The sequence below is a fragment of the Zootoca vivipara genome, chromosome 5 (genome assembly GCF_963506605.1).
Source record: "Zootoca vivipara chromosome 5, rZooViv1.1, whole genome shotgun sequence".
NCBI lineage: Eukaryota > Metazoa > Chordata > Lepidosauria > Squamata > Lacertidae > Zootoca > Zootoca vivipara.
Genome location: NC_083280.1, coordinates 30,014,492 through 30,038,526, shown reverse-complemented (window position 1 = coordinate 30,038,526; position 24,035 = coordinate 30,014,492). Strand labels below are relative to the sequence as shown.

At 44.7% G+C, this 24,035-nt stretch overlaps 1 protein-coding gene across 1 annotated transcript; it reads left to right on the top strand.

Annotated features, from left to right (window-relative positions):
• Nucleotides 1–76: 76 nt before the first annotated feature.
• LOC118093921 (guanylate cyclase soluble subunit beta-2-like) lies at nt 77–22,061 on the top strand. The gene is made up of 16 exons (XM_060274225.1): nt 77–130; nt 1,985–2,058; nt 6,290–6,384; nt 8,328–8,488; nt 8,898–8,997; nt 10,693–10,913; nt 11,492–11,603; nt 12,187–12,290; nt 13,247–13,463; nt 13,911–14,231; nt 15,009–15,157; nt 16,435–16,581; nt 17,633–17,787; nt 19,012–19,226; nt 20,131–20,241; nt 21,541–22,061. Exons 1-16 carry the CDS (start codon nt 77–79, stop codon nt 21,690–21,692), a joined length of 2,388 nt encoding a protein of 795 aa, XP_060130208.1. The 3' UTR covers nt 21,693–22,061.
• The last annotated feature ends 1,974 nt before the right edge of the window (nt 22,062–24,035 follow it).

Here is a 24,035-nt window from a genome sequence, read left to right as displayed (position 1 = left end):
AGAGCCAGAAGGATCACCCTGAGCGACGGGAATAAAGCAATGTTGCACGATTCTGTTGCTTAAGCCATGCGCCAGAATGGTGAGTAGCGACTATTTGTCTCCCCCACCGACCCCCAACGATCTTCCACGGGTGGGTTTTTTTTTTTTAAAAAAAATAAAGTTAACAGAGGGATCCGGGATCTGGAGGAGATGCCGATGACTTTGTGTCAAATCGATTTTAGAAAAAAGCCTCTGAGCAGCAGTGGGCGGCGGGGAGGGAAGTTGGGGGTGGGGGGGGCGTTGTTGCCAGTTTAGCTCCGTTTTGCTTTTCCCGGAGAGAAAGAAAAGCAAGGGATCCTCAACGACTTTGCTCCGGAGCAACCCTACTAACTTCGGAGCAAGGGCGCTGAGGACCATGCTAAGGTCTTGCCAAGACCGTCTTGGTACGAGCCAGCGCCAGGAGCAGAGGCGACCACGTCCACTCGACGCCCGTCAGTCAAGTGGCTGGAGGACCAGCACCAATAGATTCTGGAGATGGCAACCTGTAGCTGTCCCCTCCCTCCTCGCGTCAGTGGCCGACCCAGCCTCCAATGAAGTCCGAGGAACTGCGGCTGATGTCAATAGGGGGCGTCTGGACGCACGTCGATCTGGATTCAGGAGGTAGTAAATAAAATATCCCGAAGCGCACAAGCGTCTGCTCGCGCCAAGTAAAAGTCAAGAAAAGAGTGTTACGCACATTCTCGTTGTTTTTTTTAAAAAAACTGAAAAGCCCAGTTGCCCCCCTCTGTCCCCGCTTTTGCCAAAGCTGGTGTGGCTTAGAAATAGGGAGAGAGGATTTGTTGTGCGCTAGGACAGCGCTTGGTTTTGGCAATTCAGTTAGCGGCTTAAAGACGCATCAGCGCAGCTGTGCAGAGAGGCGCTGCGGTTACTAAGACCGCCACCCTATCAAGACGCGCTTATCTCTAAGCTCCGTTGAACACAGTGGGATTCGGGGCTGATTCAATTCTACTTCATACCTCAGAGCGTTTGATGCCTCCTATTTATGGATCCAGGAGGCACGCAGAAGGGGGCAAGAGAGAAAGGCTCCCTGTGCAGCAAACTTGTAAAGGGTGGGGATTGTGGAGGACATTTGTTTTTTAAGAAGCTCAGAGGGCGTCCAGAAGAAAAGTGCTTATTGATGAACTGGGGGAAGAGGAAACTAAGAGGAGTGGGTGGGCAAAAGCTCACCGTAATTGTAGCCTACTGACCCAAGTAGGTGATTTTGATCAGGCACTTCTTTTGGGGATGTGCATCATCTGAATTACTAATCTGGGCGACTATTACTGGATATCTAAAGGAGAGTCTTTACTCATATGCTTTGTAACAGTACCAAAAAGTCAAGCAGACATGCAGAGAAAGCTATGCAGAGAGTGTGCCCCTGAATCAGGAAAATGGCAAATTCCTCCCTGACTTTAAGGGAATGGTGTGTTTGTGTCCTTTGCTCCTGCTTCTGTGCTTCTGTGCTTCTGCCTGGATGTTGAATAGCAATAACATAGGAAACTGGTCCATCTAGCTCAGTACTGTCTGGCTGACATGGTTGCCTCAATATGTTGTTGGACTCATCAGCTACAGTCATAGAATCATAGAATGGTGGAGTTGGAAAGGACCACAAGGGTCATCTAGTCCAACCCCCTGAAATTCAGGAATCTTTTGCCCATTGTGGAACTTGAACTCACAACCCTGAGATTAAGAGTCTCATGCTCTACCAACTGATCTATCCAAGCCTGTCATGTAGACTATTACGGTACATTTTAAAAATTCTGAATTACAGCATAATAAGCCTGAAGACACTAATAGTAAACTTCATTATCTGGCTGATTCTGTATTCGTTGCATATTCGTTTTGTAAAAGCAAGCCAAAGTTTCGTGTAATAAATATAAATGCAAATATAATCCAATGTGATGCAAATGTAGCTTTTTAAAAGAGAACATTCTGTTCCCCCATTTTCATGCATTTGCTTTTGCAGTATGGCTTCATCAATACATGCCTGAAGTCTTTGGTGGTTGAAAAATATGGTGAAGAAGTATGGGAGAAATTAAGGTAATTTATACCTGGAGGAATTATTCATAGACTTTCTGTTTTGTTCCCACTGTGATTTCAAATAATAATAATAATAATATAAAAATAAAAATCCAGAAACACCTTTTGAAATCTTAGGAAGTGTCCTGCAAGGTACAAGTTGAAAAGTGCTTCTCTGTATGCCCACCAACACACCATAATCTTAGACATCAGGCCAGTGAATAATAGGAGCATATGGGGTTTGTCCTACTGAGGTGGATCATTTGGTCTGTCTGTCGATCCCAGTATTGTCAACCCCAACCTTTGCCAACCCTACTGCACGCCAGATTTTTTGGGCTACAACTCTCATCAGTCTCAGCCAGTGTGGCCATGCTGATGGGAGTTGTAGATCTAATCATCTAGAGACGGCACCATGTTTGCAAAGGCTAGTACACTCTGCTACCAGAATTCAGAGCCATGGGATTGGGGCAGGTGGAGGGAATTGATACCCTGGCAGCATTTCACAAAGGCATTACTCAGCCAGGAAAGGAATATTGTTGCATGCCACCCCAATCTCTGAGTGGTTTGAGATTCTAAGGGTCCCAGGTGCTTACCGAGGGTTCATGTTTTCTTCAGAATGAGGGACAGCAGACACTGTGGTGTCTTCGTGATATATGGTTTATTTACACATATATACAACCTGAGCCCATAATGGAGAGGTTCACAGCATTAACACACCCAAGAGGCCTTTGGTTTCCCCAATAGCCACAGCCTTGGATTCAAGCAGAAATCAAGCCCCTATTTCTCTCTCTCTGGCTTCCATCTGCTTCAATTCATCAGCTCTTGCCTTTGTCTTTCTAACTACTGGTACCAGTCAGTTGAGGGAGGGCCCCCCCTTTGTTTTATGGCACCAAACCACTTCCTTTGTTCCCTTAATGGCTCATCACCTCACCAAGAAGCTAGCCTGGCTATTCCAGGAACTAGAAGAGGGCCAAGGCAACCTAGCCCGCCACAACTCATAGCAATCTGTACGACCTTCAGAGCAGAGAGACTTAATGCAGGGACTACCCATTAGATTAAATCTATAGAATTGTAGCACCCCCAAAGGAAAGTAAAAGCACATACATGCCTAACATCTGGAAGCACAAGACTCTCATCATGACTCAGCATTTGTGTCCCTTCCCGCCCCCCGCCCCCCATGAAGAAAATGCCTTTACCCAAAGAATATTTAAGTGAAAGCAGAAGGAATACCCGGTACTGCAGGAGAATGATTTCCCTGGGCTGAGGATAACCTGAAACAATTACTGAAACAAAGGCAAGAGATTGCCTCATCACATAATGCTACTCTCCTCTAATTGCTCTATTTGTTATGCAAAATGATATAGAATGGCATGTGGTTGGGTGAACATTTTTGTGACAGAGCAGCAGCTGAAAAACACATCATACTGGAATGAAGCCACATCAAATTTTGAAAGTATTACAGCAGGCATCCTTAGGAAGTGTTATTAACTCTAACACAGGGGTCAGCAAACTTTTTCAGCAGGGGGGGGGGGCAGTGCACTGTCTCTCAGACTGGGGGCCGGACTATATTTTGGGGAAAAATATGAACGAATTCCTATGCCCCACAAATAACCCAGAGATGCGTTTTAAATAAAAGGACACATTCTACTCATGTAAAAACATGCTGATTCCCAGACCATCTGCGGGCCGGTTTTAGAAGGCGATTGGGCCGCATCCGGCCCCCGGGCCTTAGTTTGGGAACCCCCTACTCTAACAGAAAGCATTATATTCTCCCTCCTTCCCTGTGGACAGATTCTCTTGACTGCTATGGGCTTATTCAAGGCCCACATTCTAGGAGCATAGGAATCTGCCTTATACTGAGCCACTCTGTCTTCCCATCAAGTTCAGTATTATCTATGAGTGTGCTGAGACCTGGGGATGATTGCATTAGTTTCCTTGGTTATAATGCTAGTGCATCTCTCCTGCTTTTCTGGTTACTACCGTGTTTCCCCTTTTTTAATACGTAGTCAGAAAGTAAGCCATGGGAGGGTTTTTCTAGAAGTAAGATAAGTAAGACGTACCCCGAAAGTAAGCCACCATTGTTTCTGTCACCTCCTCAGCCCCTCCTGTGTGCTCAGGGAGCCAGCGAACCAGCGACAGGCATGGGGGGAAAACGCGCCTCTCAGCTGATTTCTCCACCGCCTGCTGAGCGCACAGGGAGAGGGGGGGGAAGCCTCTTCCTGTCCCTCTGGAGCAGGCCTGTCTTTCCTATTGGGGCTACTGGTGCTTTCCTTTTCGACCCTGGGAGGCAGCGAATACATCCAATGGTCAGGGCGCTTTGGGGCGCCCATCTCTCCCCGTCTGCACCTTTTCTCCTCCTTCTGGGCCAGCACGCGCCCTCTTTTGCTCGCTCCCTGCCTCTCCTGTGACAACAGGCAGCGGCGGCGGCGGCGGCAGCCACAGCCGGCTGCAAGGCAGAGAAGCTAAGCCCAGCGGAGCCGAGGTGCTGTTGAGCGGCTGCGGGCTCCCTTTGGCCGGCCTTCCTTGTGTGCGTCTGGCCGCGATGCGCCTCCCTCCTCCTCCTCCGGCGTAGCAACAGCAGCGGGAGGCTCCTCCTCCTCCGGCAACGGCAGCAGCGGCTCCCGCTCGGGTCTGGCCGCGATGCGCCTCCCTCCTCCTCCTCCGGCATAGCAACAGCAGCGGGAGGCTCCTCCTCCTCCGGCAACGGCAGCAGCGGCTCCCGCTCGGGTCTGGCCGCGATGCGCCTCCCTCCTCCTCCTCCGGCGTAGCAACAGCAGCGGGAGGCTCCTCCTCCTCCGGCAACGGCAGCAGCGGCTCCCGCTCGGGTATGCACCCCTCCAGCCAGCAGCCAGCCAGGCGGCTCCCACAAGGGCTGCAGCGGTGGCTGGTGGTGCGGCAGCAGGGAAGGCCGCCTAGCCAAGCGAGTGAGCTGTGTGCCCTCTCCACCCGCCTCCCTTTTTCCACCTCCACCACCTCCTCCGCCAGCCAGCCAGCCTTGTCGCCGCTTTTGGGCGCCTGCCTCCGTCCTCCGCGGCCCCCAGGGGCTAGCAGCAGCAACAGCAGTGGGAGGATGAGGATGACACTGCTGGGTCCCGCTGCCTTGAACCGAGTGGCGCTGCTGCAAGATTGCTTAATAAAAAATAGATTGCTTAATAAAAAAACCAAGACACCCCCCGAAAATAAGCCATAGGCTTATTTTCTTGAGTAAAATAAATATAAGACGGTGTCTTAAAATGTGGGAAACACGGTAACATTCCTTTTACATTGCATTACCTGTTGTAGTATGGAACTGTGGCTTTCTACTGAGGTCCAGCTCTGAGGGCCTTCTGGCAGTTCCCTCACTGCGAGAAGTGAGGTAACAGGGAACCAGGCAGAGGGCCTTCTTGGTAGTGGCGTCCGTCCTGCGGAAGGCCCTCCCATCAGATGCCAAGGAAATAAACAACTATCTGAGTTTTAGAAGACATCTGAAGGGAGCCCAGTTTAGGGAAGTTTTTAATATTTGATGTTTTATCGTGTTTTAAATATTCTGTTGGGAGCCGCCCAGAGTGGCTGGGGGAACCCAGACAGATGGGCGGGGTATAAATATTATTATTATTATTATTATTATTATTATTATTATTATTATTATTATTTATACAGCTATCCCACAGTAAATTGCATTTGTACCAGGGACCATGGCATGACACAACAGCAGATGTCATAGGACATGTCATTACCCTTTATGCAGATGTGTGGTTCTGTTCCCCTATGGTTACCTCATGAAAATGGCGGGAAAGAACTACTACCAGGGTGGAATGTCTCATTTCACTGCTTGAAGCAAAACAGGAAGTGCTGCTGTTATCCTGCTGTTGCTGCCAACTGTTCTGCTGATACCACGCACCTTTTCGCATCTGCTGCAGGCAGAGAAGCTGCAACGCCATCAGGGCCAATTTGGGGTGAGATCTCAACCAAATGGATCTAATCTTGCCCAAAATTGCCACTGGTGGCGCTTCTCTGCCTATGGTAGAGGTGGCGGGCAGGTGGGACACTCGTGAGTATGCTGCCAGGGGGCTTCGGCCTCCTGAAGCAGTGGCCTCACCCTGCCTAATGACTGGGCCGGCTCTGGAACTATATGCCAGAATACTACTGCCCAAAATTTCATCACATGGCTTGAGCCTAAGAGGGGCCAGTAGTGGCAGGCCAGCTGACTGAATGAGAGACTGAACCCTAAAAATGTTACTAAAATTCCAGCAAATATTAATTTCTATTACAGAGTCCAAACTGGAGTACAGGATACCTTTTTGACTTTTGAAGTTTACGGAGATGAAATCACAATGCAGCTGATTGATAAGGCATGCAAAATGCTAGGTACGTATGGTATGGAAATAATGCAGAATCTGGGCTCTGTAGGCACCTGATGTTTCTGATCCTGTAGGTACTTGCAAATGGAATTTGCCACATTTCCAAAAAATATTGCTGACTTCAAGATACACCTTTGCCAGCTTTGTGGTGTCTTATAAAACAATATAAAATCTTGCAGAAATGTTTGTTTTGATGGGCTCATGGAGAGATTATTTGGCTCATTTTAACTTTATATCTTTGACTAATTATTCCACCCCTCCCGACCAGGAAAATCAGGCCTTGTCCAACTTGAAACACTTTACCTGAAACTACAGGTAACATGATTTTGGCTATGCCTTAAATTTAAATGTGCATATTGGAGAAGCCAGGATTTTTTTTTTTTGGGTGGGGTGCAGATTTTATGCTGCGGGGGGCGGAACCGAGTTATCTGCAACACAATTGGTAAGTTAATTAAGTATTTCTATTTATTTCCTTGATTGGGGGGGGGGAATTCCCCCTCCCCCACACCTCCTGGCTATGCCCATGAATGCCTGAAACAGTAGTGTTGACCATAGCCACCAGATCCTAGGACCAATGCAGTAACCGCTTGTCCCTTAACCACTTTGTGCTCGTATGATTTCCCTTTCAGAAAATTAGGCTGTAAATTGGTTTAGATTCAAAGATTTTGCCCTGATTGAATTGTAATTTTACATAGGCCCAAAGCTGCAATCCTGATCCTATTGCAACCAAACGGGAAAGTGGTGATAGAACAATCTGAGCTAAGTATTCTAGTTTAACTGAAGCTCAGTAGGGACTGATGGGGTGGCAAAGATGGGGCAACTACACTGTGCCAAGCTCTCTCTTGGTAGCTGGCAGTCGCACACAGTGTTGGGAAGCTCTGCTTACAATACAGCCCTGCCTACACCACTCCACCAGCAGATCCTCCCAGTGTCCCTATTTTCCAGGGATGTCCCTAATTTAGAGAAGCTATCCTGGTTTCTGATTTGATCCCACTTTTCCTTAGGATGTCCCAATTTTCATTGGAGAAATGTTGGACTTATCCGACCCCTGAGCCATCTGAAGGAGGCAATCCTGTATAATAATAATAATAATAATAATAATAATAATAATACCTATATTGTCAATGTACAACCTGTGTACAATGAAATTAACTGAGCCCCCCCCCCACAAACACTCAATCTCATTGCACTATGTGTGCTTGTCACACAACACACCAACCCCGAAAGTCAGTTGCACTATGTTATTTTCCATTCAGCAGCCTAACAGCCCATGGATAGAAACTGTTTTTTAGCCTGTTGGTACAACTGATTATACTTCTATATCTCCTGCCCGAGGGTAGAAGATTAAAGAGGTGCTGGCCTGGGTATGAATCGCCCCTGATAATTTTTCTCGCTCTCCTAAGGCAACGATCCCTTGCGATGTCATCTAGCGGGCTACGGGGACAGCCCATGATATCATGGGCTGTGTTCACCACCCTCTGTAAAGACTTTCTGTCCATGGTTGCCAAGCCAGTGTACCACACTGTGATACAATATGAGGGATTTTTTTTTAAAAAAATGTTTAATGTTTTGTTTATGCTTTTATATATGTTGGAAGCTGCCCAGAGTGGCTGGGCAACCCAGTAAGATGTGTGGGGTATATATAGTAAAAATATCATTATGGAATGGGACGTCCCTATTTTCATTGGAGAAATGTTGGAGGGTCTGAACAAGCCACCACTGCATGTAAAGCACATTTAAAGCACATGGCTTTCCCCAAGGAATCCTGGGAACTGTAGTTGGTTAAGGGTGCTGGGAATTGTAGCTCTGTGAGGGATAAACTATAGTTCTCGGGGTTCCTTCTGGAAAGCCATGTACTGTACTTTAAATGTGTGCTGCATACACAGCCTGAGTTAAACTGCATTCTTGATCCTAAAACATTAATTAATTAATAGACCATTATTTCCCCAGATGTCCCCCCCGATATGGTCCTGAAGCAGTTTGGAGAATATTTCTTTGAATTCTGCAAGCGGTCAGGTTATGACCATATGCTGCGGACTCTGGGCGGAAACCTCTATGAATTTATAGAGAATCTGGATGCATTGCACAGCTACCTAAGTCTGTCTTACCAGGTAAGTGGAAATAACTTTTGTGGTTCTACATACACAGCACATGTTCACAGCAGCATAATGTGAGATAGGTCTGTGATTATTTTACATACTCGCATATGGAGCATAGGTGTTTGAGTACAGTCAGGATTTTGGAGGGGGGGGGGAAGAATCCAGAGAGATGTAACATTAACTCATGGAATGCCCCCTACCTCTTAGAACTTTGGAAAACAACTTGTTTTTCTATATTTGTTAAATAGTGAGCTTAATTTCAGCCACACCTTGATTGTAATTTGGTAGAATTGCCACCACAGCACAGATCATGTGCTTAACTTGGCGCCCAGGAAGGTTGCCCATTCTGTTTCAGGGCAGTATTGAAAAATGAGCTGAAATATGAGATGCACGATTATTAAGAACTCTGGGTGTTTTTCAGGAAATGAACGCTCCTTCATTTAGGGTGGAAAAGAATGAAGATGGGTCGATGCATTTGCATTATTACTCAGACAGGCGAGGCTTGTGCCATATTGTTCCAGGTATGTAGTTTCCTCTGGAATGGATTTTGAAAGGTGGAATAGTCAGCTATTGGATCAATGTTTTCTGAATGTCCTGCACACCGTGTTTTTTTTCCTTACAGACCTCTTCCAAACCCTCCATTTGCTATAAACTAGTAATTGTCCCAGTGGTGTGATGTCGTGTTGATTCCTGCTATCATTCTTATTGTATATTTATTTAGAGCAGAGGTCAGCAACCTTTTTCAGGTCCACCGTCCCTCAGACCATGTGGGGGGCTGGACTATTTTTTTTGGGGGGGGGGAATGAACGAATTCCTATGCCACACAAATAACCCAGAGATGCATTTTAAATAAAAGGACACATTCTACTCATGTAAAAACACGCTGATTCCCGGACCACCCGGGGTCCGGATTGAGAAGGTGATTGGGCCGCATCCAGCCCACGGGCCTTAGGTTGCCAACCCCTGATTTAGAGAATAATAGCTTTGTAACAAAGACTGGCCTTCTATGCACTGACTGAAAAACAAACAAACAAACAAAAACAGGAAAAAGGACTTAGTTAAAATGTCATAAATTTATGGTTGCCATATTTCAAGAAGTAAAATCCACCCCAAAGAGGCATAGAGTGATACAGTACTCAAACACACACCTTCTGGTTTTGTTGGCAAAAACCTGGACATTTTGTCAATTTTTCAAAATTCCGCCTGGATGCTAATATCACCATTTGAATCCCAGACATACTGGTATCTGGGAAATTCCTGACATATGACAACCCTAATAAATTGCTATGGTGATTCAGATGTTTAATTTGAAATCAATCTGGATTTGAGTTTCTTGGTGTCTCTGGTAACCTTTCTTTTACATCATGGATGTTGGCTGGTATAATGCATGTATGATCTGTATTTTTTTATTGGTACTGTTGCTGTAGGTTTTCATGGCCTTTGGCTAGAACAATAAACTTATATTGTTGTATCGTCTATTGGGCTGCCTTTAAAGACTTCTTGGATACTATAATTTGTCCATAATACAGCAGCTAGGCTGGTTGGTATGGATTGTGCTATCAGAGTTTGTACAACATCAGTTCTGGCATAATCCTGATATAAAGCAAGATGTGTTGGAGGTATTTTGGGCTTGTCTGAAGTGACGCAGGATCTCTGCAAGATGGCATGCATTGAAACAGGAACCCCTGATGTGCTTCGTGGCACATGGGTCATCCAGACATAGGGGGGAAATGCTGCAAACAAGTGTTTGCTAAAAGCAAAAGCAATGTCTCTAAGCTTAGTATTAGTTTAGGGTGGAGTGATGGAGGAAACGAAAGAAAAGGGCAGAGTAGGGAGCAGCAGCAGAGGAAATTTTTTGCTTTTACTGACAAATCTAGCTTGCAGTCAGAGGATTTTTAAAAATCTATCTAGAAAGTAAATCCCTTTCGCCCCTTCCCACTCAAGAAACACTTTAAAAGTATGTAGTGCCTGAGCCCCTGGACCTATTTACTTGTAATTTAGCAGATTTCATTCAATCTTTATGGGCTACAATACCTGCAAATTTCATGCACTTCTGTTAACAGAGGGGGAAAGTTATAGCCATTCAACAAATTCCCAATTTGTGAATGGAGGCAAGAGGATGAATCAGACTCAAACCTCCAAGCATAAAACTGGCATCCAGAACAAATCACTGCATATCCCCAATAACACCTAGGTTTTTTCCCCATTTGCTTCAGGAATCATTGGTGCAGCAGCTTTGGATTTTTTCAACATTGAAATTTCCATGGAAATAGTCAATCAGTCAGAAGAAGAAGAAAGAACAGGGAAAAAGGAACACATTGTATTTCTTGTGACACAAAAACCTGTATTTTCATACAGAAGGCGAAATAAGTTCTCTTCCTCTTCGCCATTTCTTTCAAGTTCTGGAACACTGGTGGAAAAACAGCTGAATAAAGAGGTACTGTGATATTTATTATTATTATTATTATTATTATTATTATTATTATTATTATTATTATTACCCCACCCATCTGGCTGGGTCTCCCCTACCACTCTGGGCGGCTTCCAGCAAATACCAAAATACATTAAAATATCACAGATTAAAAACTTCCCTAAACATATTCATTTTTTGTATGGAGTCATATATGTATTGGCAGGAAGATCTATATATAAAATATATAGCGCTGAGGCAGTTTTAAACTAATAGGTTGTCTTTTTCTACATAATCATCATTATTGAAATTACTAGTACTATTAATATTGCTATTATTATTGCTGTTGAAAAAAGAAAACAGGTGTCATGTTCAGAATGCAGACATATACTCAAAACTCTGGATATTTGCCTCCAAAGAGTTTGAAACAATGAAGGATACTGGAAGATATCCCAAGCGCATTCCAATTCAAGAGTAGGAAGAAATTTAAGTTATTTGTGCCTTCCATTATTACTTCAATTATTTTGCTGATGCAAAGACCTTAGTACACTTCTCATTTTTTTAAATATTAACAGTTTGGCAATTGCTTTGGGTTCATTCCACAGGATAGTGAAAGAGCCATGAACAAGAACAGGGATAAAGCCAGCCCCCTCTCTTCATGCCCTGTCAAGAAAAGTCACTGGGAAACAATTAAAGGAATTGTGACAATAGGAAAAGGTAAAAGTGTAACTTTCTAAAAGCATTTGGCATCATTCATTAATGCTTTCAATATGGCATTGAAAACCCAGCCTTTTTCATTAAATATTATTAATTTCTATCCCATCTTTCCTCCAAGGAGGTCAAGGTGGTGGACCGTCTTCATTTTACGCTGATAACAATCTTGTGAGGTGGGTTAGGCTGAGAGATGATGAATAGCTCACAGTCCCCCAATGAGCTTCATGTCTGTTGGGATTTGAACTCTGTTCTCCAAGGTGCTAGCCCAACACTCTAACCACAACACCATGGTGGCATCCCAGTAAAAACGACCACGTTGTATTAAGGAAAAACACAAGATAATGGTTGTGTTTACATGTCATAAATTTTTATTTTTGAAAACCCTTTCCAGGTTCTTCCAATCACATCATACTCATATGCATGGAGAGTCCCCATGTTCATTATTCTGGAATTCTTGGAGGAAGACGGAGGGAAATGAATGAATATTTATTTATGAATGAGAATTAAATTATCTTGCAGAATCATGCTGATTCTATCAGGGAATTATGAATGGTTTGAATTTACCCCCCCCCACCCCATATTGCAGGACGACTTCTGAAAGGATTCAATCCTGTCTATCCTAAGAACCTCTGCATAGATCCGAAGACATTTTGCAATGGGCTTCCTTTCCACATTGTATTTGATGAAGAGGTGAGTCAAACTAATGATAACTCATTTCCCTACATATGTGAACCAAACATAGCCATTTTAGAACACAATCTTCTGCATAGCAACTCAGACGAAAATCACAGTGAGTTTGGTGGGACTTGTTCCAAGATAAGTAGGCATAGGATTACAGATTCAATCACCTAATGCAATAAATTGTTTACTGCTGCTGCCTACTGTTGGCCTAGAAGCTTGTTTGCATGATAAGTTAACCTGAGACAGTCTGTTTCATAATATATTAATACTGAGATTAATAACTACCCTTCCAGTAGTTAGCTGCTGAAAATAGTCCAAACAGCAATTGAGCATCATCTTATATCCTACTTTTCATCATCATTCCAGCATGGTCCCAGTAATACTGTTGTGTGAGACAATGCAAAATCCACTCCAGCCTTTAAGTAGAGAGGCATGGGATGGTGGCTGTGAGGGTCAGTGTGCTGCCTCTGCCCCCTGTCACTCTTCTGATGGTGCTCCGTCAATGGTGGGCCAGTTTTCTGAAGCAGGAAGCCTTCTGTCCCTTCCCTGCATGCATTCATGGTTCTAAAATGTATGGCAAAACTTTCATGTGTACAAGAGGCCCCTCACTTCAGAAGATCACTCTCCAGCTCATGGAGGATGGCCAGAGCAGCAGCAAGGGGTTGGAAATAATGGACTTCCCTCTCATGTTTACTTACCTTTGGGATGGGGTACCTTTGGCCTTCCAGATGTTGTTGGACTCCAATTCCTACCAGCTCCAGCAAGCCTGGCCAATGATCATGGACAATGGGAGTTGCAGCCCCAACCTTGCCACTGCCCTATCAACCTAGTGATCATGCTACCAGGTGGTTGGCTCTGTGGTGCTACCATTCCATGCTGGCTGCTCCCATTCTTACTCCGAGGTAGGATTGCAAGACAATTCTGAGGGGGGCTGATGCTAAAGAGTTGTGATTCTATCTTTTAAGCTTAGAGTGAAGCAAGCCGGAGTCAGTATTCAAAAGATCGTGCCGGGCCTTCAGACACTGGGCATCCGCCTCAACCAATACTTCAGTATCGTACGTCCTGAAGTGAAATTCACCATCTCCAGTGTCCAGAAATTTATCAACAGCCAATTTGTTTTCCGGACCAAGAGGGAGATGATGCCAGAATCTTGGAAGCAGCGTCCTATGTTAGAACTGAGAGGTAACTCATTGTCTCCAGGGTCAGGCATGATTAAGGTGACTAGATGAAGAGCTGGCTTCAGGGCTGGCCAACCCTTGAAGGGTGGTAGGGCAGTTGTTTCAGGCAGCAGGCTCTAAAAAGCAGCAGATCCGGGTTCTGAGGAGAGGGACACCCACTCCCCACCCACTGTTACTCCCCACTGCCTGTCGCCTGTACAGTACCGGTAGCAAATATGGGTGCATCCTCCCCCCCCCAATCTATTTCCTAACCCTCTCCCCCCACTAAATTGTGTCTTCATTGTAATCACTGAGACAACTTTTTATATTTTCTGGGTGGAGTAGAAGTCTAGTGAAGGGTTGGAAGTTTAACAATGATCTGGAAGGAAAGAACAGCAACCAAAAACTTGCATTACTAGAATGGATGGCATGCAGGAAAAGTACCTGTGATTCTGTATTTTTTTTAAATCAGGTCAAATGATTTGGATGGAATCTGTCCAATGCATGCTGTACCTTTGCTCCCCTCTCCTGCGCACGCTGCATGAGCTGGAAGAGAGGAACATGCACATCGCCGACATTGCTCCCCACGATGTCACCAGGGATTTGATCCTTCTGAACCAGCAGCGTCTGGCTGAGATGGAGCTGTCCAATCAGCTCGAGAGGAAGAAAGAGGAGCTGCGGATTCTGTCAAAGCATCTTGAGGAGGAGAAGAAAAAGACGGAAGCCCTTCTCTACGCCATGCTCCCAAAGCACGTGGCCAACCAGCTCAAAGAAGGGAAACGAGTCGAGGCAGGTGAATGAACGCGAGGCAGCTAAAACATTTGGGGCCAATGTGCAGGTGCTTAACTTGTAAGGAAGGCCAAAACGAGGAACTTCAGAGAAAAATTGGTCCAGGCTCCCTTTCCCCCTTACTCTAATGTTGCCATTAGCCATCCATTTTAATGCCAAGGATTGGAAACTTGTGGTCCTTCACAAATTTGTTGAACTTCAGTTCCAATCTCCCACCCAGTCGGTATGGCTAATAGTCAGGGAAGAAGGTAGTTCATCGGTGTTCCCCAGAGCGCCACCTCCATTGTTTAGAGGGCACATACTTCTAAATATCAGATGCTGGGGAGAAAGAACACGGGAGGGCTGTTCTCACCAGGTCTTGCTTGGGAAGCTTGTAGGAAGCATCTGGTTCTCCACTTTGAAACTAACTGCTGGACTAGATGAACTTTTGATATGATCTAGCAATGCTCTTCTATTTTTTATATAGATGGAGAGTTAAGCATGTGCTAGGGCTAATGTGAGAGATGGAGTTCAACAACTTTTGGAGGGCCAGAGGTTCCCCGTCCCTAGGCTATATCATGCATGTATATATGTATGCCTATATAATTTTATAGTTGGCTGTTTGGATCTTTTGCTGTGCAGTTGGCATGAATTTCAGCTATGTAACTAGCTACATTTTTTAAAAAATACAAGATCTAGATATCTAGGAATGAATGCATAACTTGAGTGTAGGTACAAGTCTTGACCACATTTATTCACTAAACTATCCCCACTCTTAACCGTTATCCTTTTGGGCTTGCAGGAGAGTTTAAAGAGTGCACCATATTATTCAGCGATGTTGTAACTTTCACCAACATTTGTGCCCAGTGCGAACCTATTCAGATCGTCCTCCTGCTAAATGCAATGTATCTGCGATTTGACAGGCTGACCACAGTGCACGATGTCTACAAGGTCAGTGACAAATGTTCAGCTCATGAAAGTTATGTTAGTGGGAAAGAGGGAAAAGATGTCAAGGACCATTTCTCTCCCCCCCCCGCCCCTCGGCACCTTGTAATTCCCTGCTCTCTTTGGCTCCACCTTCTCAGCAGCCCCTATAAAAAAAGGAGAAAAGAGATGGGTAAAATTCTCCTGTCTTATTCCCGATACCTGGGCTCTGATCCCCCCATTCCTTTTGCCTTGCTCTGCCTGAATCCTGTCTAAAGTGTGGGCATCTTCTCCGCCTGCTCACCCTTAATGTGGGGGGTGGGGTGGGGAAATGTCTTTGCAATGGCAATGTGGGCAAGGCTCTCACATGCCCACTGCAGCCTGTTGAAAGACATCAGGTGGGCCCGAGGGAGTGAGATGCAAGTAGCAGCAGCAAAACGCACAAAGGAAGTTGAGGAGGAAGTGTGCTGACTAGCAGACAGCAGCAAGGGAGAGATAAAAAGCAAAGGTGACCTCTGGCCCCATGAAGTTGTTTGGTAGGAATATGAATTGAGAGTGGGAGAATAGGAAAATGGGGTGCGGGGAGGAGTGGTAGAGATAAAGCAGAAGGTCAGGATGAGACAGCTGTGAAAGAAAGAGATAGCTGGGGGGAGGGCAGTAAATCTGAGGTTACAAACTCCGTGGCAAGCCTGAGATGCCAGAGAGAATTTATGTGGACTGCATATAACAAACAGGATCCTGTGATGAGAAGCTACTAGGGAAAACCTGGAGTAAGGAACCATTATTGGACTCTGAGGTCACCCTGTGTGTTGTTATAGGGAGCAAGAATCCTGACGTTTTCCTCTGATGCCCTGGTCCATTTATGGCACCTGTGCTCTGGCTTATCAGCAGCTGTATCAGAAGAGAGGGTAGCCGTGATTTTAAAAAAACGCTGCGCAAAATCACAAACAGAATGCATTGTAATGCTTTCGTTTCTTGAAGAACAAAAAAAGGTTTACATTATTGTTCAAAACAGCAATGCTACGTGTTAAAATAATTTGAATATTAAAAATGTGAGAATTCTATGCTAACCATATTTCACACTAACCCTCTCTCCCCAAAACCAGATCTTAAATAATTAGGCAAGTCCTAACTAATATCATAATTCATTCATTTATTTATAAAAGTATTTGTAGTGTTAACACGCCAACCCAATCTCTGAGCGGTGCGAGATTCCAGAGGTTCCAGGCACTTACCCTGGAATAATAATAAGCTCAGGCAGAGACTATTGGCATGGCAGGGTTTATCTGCTTCTTTTTCTAAAGGTGGAAACCATTGGAGATGCCTACATGGTAGTAGGGGGTGTTCCTGTGCCTGTATCCACACATGCTGAACGGGTTGCCAACTTTGCACTGGGAATGATCATAGCTGCAAAAGACATAAAGAATCCAGTGTCTGGGAATCCTATTCAGGTGAGTAGCTAATAGACACATGCACATTATCTGCTTACTATTTGCAAATGGAGATCATGCAATGTAGGGCCATAATGATCAGCAATCTCAGACTTGATTTGTGCAGTGAATTGTAGGCTTCTGTGCTGTCATAATAAAAAGCTAGTATGTAAAAGATCCCGTTGGTTGGCTTGACAAGTTCACTGGGATGACTAAAGACCAATGTCCCAAAGACCACCAGTTTTTTTTTCAGTTGCAAGATATTTCATGCGCACACAGAGCTCTGAACCCTGCAAGGGTACCATAATTCAGTTCAAGGAAACAGGAAGCTTTGCGCATGCAAAGGGATGAGTGTGTGGAGCTGGCTTGTGCATTAACACAACAGGGATCCCTGATCATGCAGGAGGTCGAGTCTCTGATTTGGACTAGGGGATATATGGCTAAAGGTTCTGTTTTTATAGATGAGGTATAAGGGCTAGAAGGACAGGACACCATGAGCACACACAAATGTCTCTGCAGGATTGGTCTCGAGGCTTGGAGGACCCCATTCAGCCCCCAGGCCTGAGATTCCCCCATTCCTGTTATAGAAGTTCCCATTTTGTATACTCCATAACTCCATTTTCTTTTAAAGGATTGGGGATGTTGAGCAAGAACTTCCTGGTAGAATATGTCCTCCTGTGTCAGCTGTAGTAATATCCTTGTAAGTGTGATCAAGAGAGATGCACTTATTTTCAGACCTCTGAATTCAGGGCTAGAGCTTCAGCTTCTGTCTCTCAGAAAGAACAGCCTGATAGATTTGCTTCCCACCCTGCACCACAATGCTTATGAATACCGGTAGTATCAATTTTCATGAAGAATTACAATCCTGGGTTCAACAGTGCTTAGAAGCCATTTTGGCATGTAAGCAGTATATTATTATTATTATTATTATTATTATTATTCAACAGAGCTCATCATAGGGAACTGTGGATTATGTGACTGTTTAGTTTGTGTTTTAGAACTTATGGATAGATTGTGCTTGAAACGAAACCTGTTGTGGAAGTGATCTTTTCCCCAAAAAACTCTTGCTCAGATCAGAGTTGGGATCCACACAGGGCCTGTCCTTGCTGGGGTTGTCGGAGAAAAAATGCCACGTTATTGCTTGTTTGGAGACACAGTGAATATAGCATCCCGGATGGAGAGCCATGGGGTACCAAGCAAAATTCACCTGAGTGCCAGCGTTCATCAGTGAGTAAGCTCCGACACAATCCATTAAGAATGCTTTGCACTGAACTCTTGACTCTGCATAAGGCTGTTAATGGCTACTGTTCATAAGGGATAGATTGCCTCCTCTATCAAAGGCAATATGTCTCTGAATATCAGCTGCTGGGGAGCACACACACACACACACACACACACACAAACACACCTTGTGATAGGATAGTGTCTGCTTTCTTATTAGAACTACTTTTAAAGTATTTAGATTTATTCCCAAATTAGTGGAATTAATTACCAAATGTTCCCTTCCTACACAAATACATGTCATTTACATTTCAGCTGTTGAGCTCTACTTTACTGGGGAATGCTGATTTTTGTGGTTGTGATTTTGAAAATACAAGATAGATGATGGCAGGATTGAGAGCACAGAAAATGGTTTGTTCACAGGTGATGGTGACCTGGCCATATCAATGTCATCCAAAAAGAATCCTCAGATTCTGGGTGTAGATTCAACAACCTTCCACACTCAATATCCCCTAGGGTTACCATGAGATCCTTGTTTTGCTGGAAATTGCAGTGGGATCATTATTAGTGCAGTAATTTGGGTGGTAACATGGAATGTCTTGTTTGTCTGCCCCAGGTGAGATGTACTTTAAATGCATGTTACAAGAGAACAATGTGGAGAAAGGCATTAATGTAGACAAGACGCCTTATAAGAATCCTTGCTTCTGTGAAGGGATGAATTACTGTAATAAAAATGCATGATTCCACCTGCGTTTTCTGCATTTTAAAGAAAATAGCCATTGACTTTAATTAATTCTGAATGAGTGTTTTTTTTTTTAGATTCTAGCATTTATTTATAGCATCCTACCTGAATGGGCCCCAGCAATGCTTTATTTGCACTGAACAATGGGACATAAGCATCATTGTATAAGAACAGTGATATTGCCATTCAGGACACTGTCATAACACCACTAGTATTTCAGGCAGGTGCAAAGCCTGTACTTGAAGGTGATAGGTTGTGGGTTCAGAGGCCACCATTCTATGGCCATGACTCATTCTAGAAGGCAAGCATTTCAATGCATGTTCTTTTATAGGCTTCTGCTAGTTAAATTACCATTGTGTCACCATTTCTGGTCCTTCAACAGAACCTAAGCTCTGTTGAACTTTCCACATTAGAGGCTGATATAATTATTGTCATTGTGCCATTTTCATAACCCACTGCTTAGATGCGCTGCTTTATTTATATTTCAGGTGCATAAAGGACAAGAATTTTGAAATGATGGAAAGGGGAGAAATTGATGTAAAGGGCAAAGGGAAAATGCACACTTACTTCCTGGTCCGGAATACAATGGCAACTGAGGATGAGGTCATGGGAAGATCACCGAGGGATCCTGTTCCCAGCCATGAATCTCTGCAACTGTCTCTTGAGTGCAGCGCTGAAGCACTCCAAAGTGCATGTCCACAAGGTAGAGGAAGGAGAACAAAGGAATTCCTTTTTATTTCATCATTTCGCTGTTTCTGATGCTCAGGCCATGAGTGCCCTTGATTATGTTGTCAACAGGGCACCACCCATCATGCACTTTATCACATACACAGCCCAACAAGACAACAAGAATCTGCCAACAACATAGGAATCAATCTGGCTAACCCGATCCAACACACACACACACACACACACACACACACACACACACACACACACACACACACACAATAACAAATCTCACTACAGCCAGCCAAAGACAACCAATCACACCCTAGGCCACCCCCAACATCTCTCACCACCAAGGAAATACAACAAGCAAATAGTTAGAGAACTCACATGTGATGCTGACACAAAACCACACACATACACTAAGTAGAAAAATGGAAGCATGTCCCCCTGACCCCACCCCACTCACCATTCCCCCCTCCACCTCTTTCCCCCTTTTCTTCCTAATGTAACACTAATGTCTCACAACAAAAGAAACTGATCTGTAGAAAACACAACTGGAAAAAAGAGACATTGCAGGTATTTTTGTAAACTAAGAAATCATAATAAAAATATATTTAAGAGAGAGAGAGCGAGATCAGCAGGCTTGAGGGAACTCCAAAGTTACCAGAAGCATAAAATAATTTTTTTGATGGTGTGAAACAAGGGACTCCCAAAATATCCCGATGGGAAGTGAGCAAGCTAAGTAGCCATGAAAAGCTGACTGAATGTTGAGGGGTGGGGAACAGAAAACCAGCTGGAAGACAAAACAACATGGAGTATTGTGTTGGAGGACATGGCTGATGTACTAAAAAAGGAAAAGCCATACTACAATATTTTCCTGCAGGACCCAACTGTAAAAAAATAAATGACACATACCTATTCCTATTCCTTTTCAGATTCAGATGAGACATCACTTCCTATCATAGCAATGAAATATGCAGATAGCCCCATAGAAGCAAACACCAGCGTCAAAGGAAGAAATGAAACAAGAGCAAAGGACTTAGCAGGTATTAAGAAGTCAGGCAGAAGTTAGGGTTTGTGGGAATGGGGCTAGGATACACCCCATCTTTGGGGTGGGGCAATGGTCCTGAGGGGCTCTATCCTCGGTGGCAGTGACCAAGGCCAGTGGCCAGGCAGTCTGCCCAGCCCAATTGCCTCCCACCCACTCAATGGGTCTCCTCACAGGAAGGCAGGGAGGGAAGAGGTGGCGTCAGAGCAATGACAACAGAAAGAACGTAATCTGGGGCATGGAGGGATACCCTGCCACCACCTTCACCATCAAGAGTAGGAGGAGTGGCAGAGGGAAGATGACAGCAACTGGGGGGGGGGCACAGTGTGATGATTTGCCTTGCCCCCACCCTCCCAGGGACAGTCATGTTTGCCTTGTTGCCCTGCACTAAGAAATAACTTGATGTTGATAGATAACTCTATGATTCTATGATACTAATATCATGTGATGCACCAGTTTGCATTCATGCTACTGGCTCTCAAATCACGGCACATTCAAGTTAGTGGCTGAGTAGGGGCATAACTACAGTCCAATCCACAAACCAACCTACAGCTTCCTGAGATATTTCAAGGCAAGCAGCCTGGCTTTTGCTTGTTTTAGCTTTGGGTTTTATGTACATTCTCAGAACATTATCATGTTACTAGATGAAACTCTGTGTTAGAAAATGCACACAGTATGAAATGATTGAACTATGGTGCAAATGTCTTTTCTTTTGTCAAGAATACATGGTTTGGAAAGCCATAGCGTGTATTGCAAGAAAAAAAATGCTCATTCAAACTTCATATCAGTATTTCTATCCAGCAGGTCTTGTGGCCCCTGTGAAATGGGAGGCTGCTTCAAAGTAGGTTTTAAAGGAAATCTCTCAATGTGTTCTAAGCAAAATCTTTGTCCTATAGTACTCAAATATATATTGATGAGGCAAGAAGACACCTAAAAAGGGTTTATTCTCCACAGAATGGAGTGTAGAGGGGTGTCGGGAGAGGATTCCTTCAACATAACACAGAGATAGCCAACACGGTGCCCTCCAGATGTTGTCGCACTATAACTCCCATCATGCTGGCCAGGGGTGATGGGAGTTGGAGTCCAATAACATTTGGAGGGCACTGTGTTGGGTACCCCTGATGTAGCACATAGCACTTGGCACTGGAAGCAGAGCTTTTAATCACGGTTCTCTCCATTCTCAGGCTTTAAAATGATCCCACATTTTAAAGATAATGTTAGGCTCAGGCTTGATACTGTTATTAAGATAAGGCCCAACATCTTTAAGAGCTCTCATGGAATGAACATGTCTTTACAGGCAAACCTCGTGATTCAGAGACCAATGCAAGTCTCCATAGTGACCAGCAGTCAAGCAAAGATCCTTATCATCTTACACAAGGAAGAAGCAAGCCAGCAGCAGAGGCCCCGCGGATCAGGAATGTCCGATCCAATTTCTGCAATTTGCTTTAAGAAGCTCCCGAGTTTTAAAGTCGAAGAGTACAAGTGTGTTCTGTAATGTAATGTTTTGCTGTTGCTCTCCTGGAGTCCTGACTTTGCTTACAGTAGTAGTACATCAAGTGCACTGATATTGACATATTTTGAAATCACTGGTAGCAATAATGAAGCAAACTGGGTATTTCCCCATTTGCAGTTTTGACTTGTTTTCTGTGTATGAACATGACACATCTTGTTGTGTGAGATTGAAGGGGGTTGTGCTCCAGATGTCCGCGTATTTAAAAGTCTTTGTCACCTTATCCTCAAACTGTGTTTGACTTCCAAAAAAAGAAAGTAGAAACATAAGAAGATATAATCGGTATGGCAGTGCATTTAAGCTTTACTAAGGGCTCATCCAGACTTTGCTTTTGTGCTGTGTTTCTAGGCACAGCTCTGTGCTTTAAAGTCCTGTGCTTGAGTGCTCACCCCCCCCCCCACGGGGCTTCCCCCACAAAAACCCATGCTTTATCGCTGAATCAGAGCAAGCAGCAAATTGCCGTTTGTTCCGATTCAGCATTAAAGATCAAGTTATCCTTGAGGAAAGTGGTGGAGGAAAACAAAGCGCTCAGACATGGACCAGGAATGGTCCTGTGTATGGGAAAGCATGGGGCAAACGGTAAGTGTGAATGACCCCTAAGACAATGGTCAGTGGAAAAGCAGCCCACAGAAGGATTTGGAGCTGGAAGGAAAGAGTTACATAGCCCCCCCCCCCAAGTCCTGTACTAGGCCCCAAAACACCTTCACTAGCATTACATGAAAAAAGAGAATAGAATATATTTTGATTTCATCCACAACTGTTTTATATCTTAGTTTCACCCATGTTAGTACTGTAAAAATCAGAAAAGGTTAGCAGCCATGGTTGCCATCCATAGTTCACTGGGAATCGGTGGCTGGTTTCCAAGCAAATTCAGTATATGCAGCTCTGTATGAGTGTCACTGTGAAAGCACCTTCCTGGTGTTTGGTATCGTTTCCACTTGGACAATAAATGTTTTATATGAGACATTAAATTAGCACTTGCTTTTGTGGCATGAAAGGAAGCGCCTATCATTTGCAAAGTGATCTTTTTAGCCAGAATGTAGGGAAACATACTCCCTCAACAAATCCTCATAAGCACCATCACCTCTCTGGATCTGGACACCACACCTCTGTTGATGCAGCCCAGAACAACACCAGCCTTTTTTGCTGCTGCATCACATTCTTGACTCATGTTAAGCCTGTGGTCCACCATGACCCCCAGATCCTCTCCACATGCACCCCTGGCAAGCCAGATGTTGCCCATCTCATACAGGGCTGGCCCTATAGCCAGGCTGGGTGGCGCAGGGCGCCAGGGTGCTGGCCTGCCGCGCAGCATCCACCTGCCGCGCAGCATCCACCCGCCGCGCAGGGAAACGGGGTGGGGGCGGCGGAGGGATCCGTCGCACCACGGCGCCAGGGGTGCTTAAAATGGCTCTGATCGCATACCTGTGCAGCTGGTCACTCCTGCCCAAGTGCAGAACCTTACATATGTCCCCACTGAAATTCATTTTGACTGTTCTGGCCCAGCTCTCCAATCTGTCAAGGTCATCCTGAATCCCAGTTCTGTCCTCCACAGCATCAGCCACCCTCCCAGCTTAGTGTCATCTGCAAACGTAATGAGCATCCCCTCAATCCCTTCATCCAACTAGTTTATAAAGGTGCTGAACAACAATGGGCCCAGGACCCTGTGGCACCCCACTTGTCACTTTCTTCCAGAATGATGAGGAACTACCAGTGAGCACTCTCTGGGCTCAGTCAGTCAACCAGATACAAATCAATCTAACTGTTACTGCATCCAACCCGTGCCCCACCAGCCTCTCTGCAAGAATATCATGGGGGCCTGACAGAAATCCAAATACACTACTGTATGTCCACAGCATTCCCCTGATCCACCAAGCCTGTAATTCCTTGAAAAAAAGAAATGTGAGTCATCTGGCATGACTTGCTTTTCAGAAAGCCATGCTGGGTCCTAGCAATCACAGCATCTCCCTCTAAGTGCTCACAGACCAACTATTGAATTATCTGCTCTAGGACCTCTCCTGGTATTGATGTTAAGGTGACTGGTCAGCAGTCACCTGGGTCTCGACCCTTTTTGAAGATGAGGACAACATTTTCCCACCTCCAGTCTGCAGGGACCTCACCTGTTCTCCATGTATTCTCAAGGATTATGGAGAGGGACTCTGAGATTACATCCACAAGCTCCTTCAGTACCCTACTCGGAAATGCCTACTCGGAAAATGCCTACTCAGAAAATGCCTACTCGGAAGCTGGTTTAATATCTCCTGCTAGTAACAGTTTAATTA

Coding starts and splice junctions, on each gene's coding strand:
- LOC118093921 (XM_060274225.1), top strand. CDS start 77: ATGGTGAGTAGCGACTATTTGTCTCCCCCACCGACCCCCAACGATCTT. Junction 11,604..12,186: donor AATTGTGACAATAGGAAAAG/GTAAAAGTGTAA, acceptor CCCATATTGCAG/GACGACTTCTGAAAGGATTC. Junction 20,242..21,540: donor AAGAGCAAAGGACTTAGCAG/GTATTAAGAAGT, acceptor ATGTCTTTACAG/GCAAACCTCGTGATTCAGAG.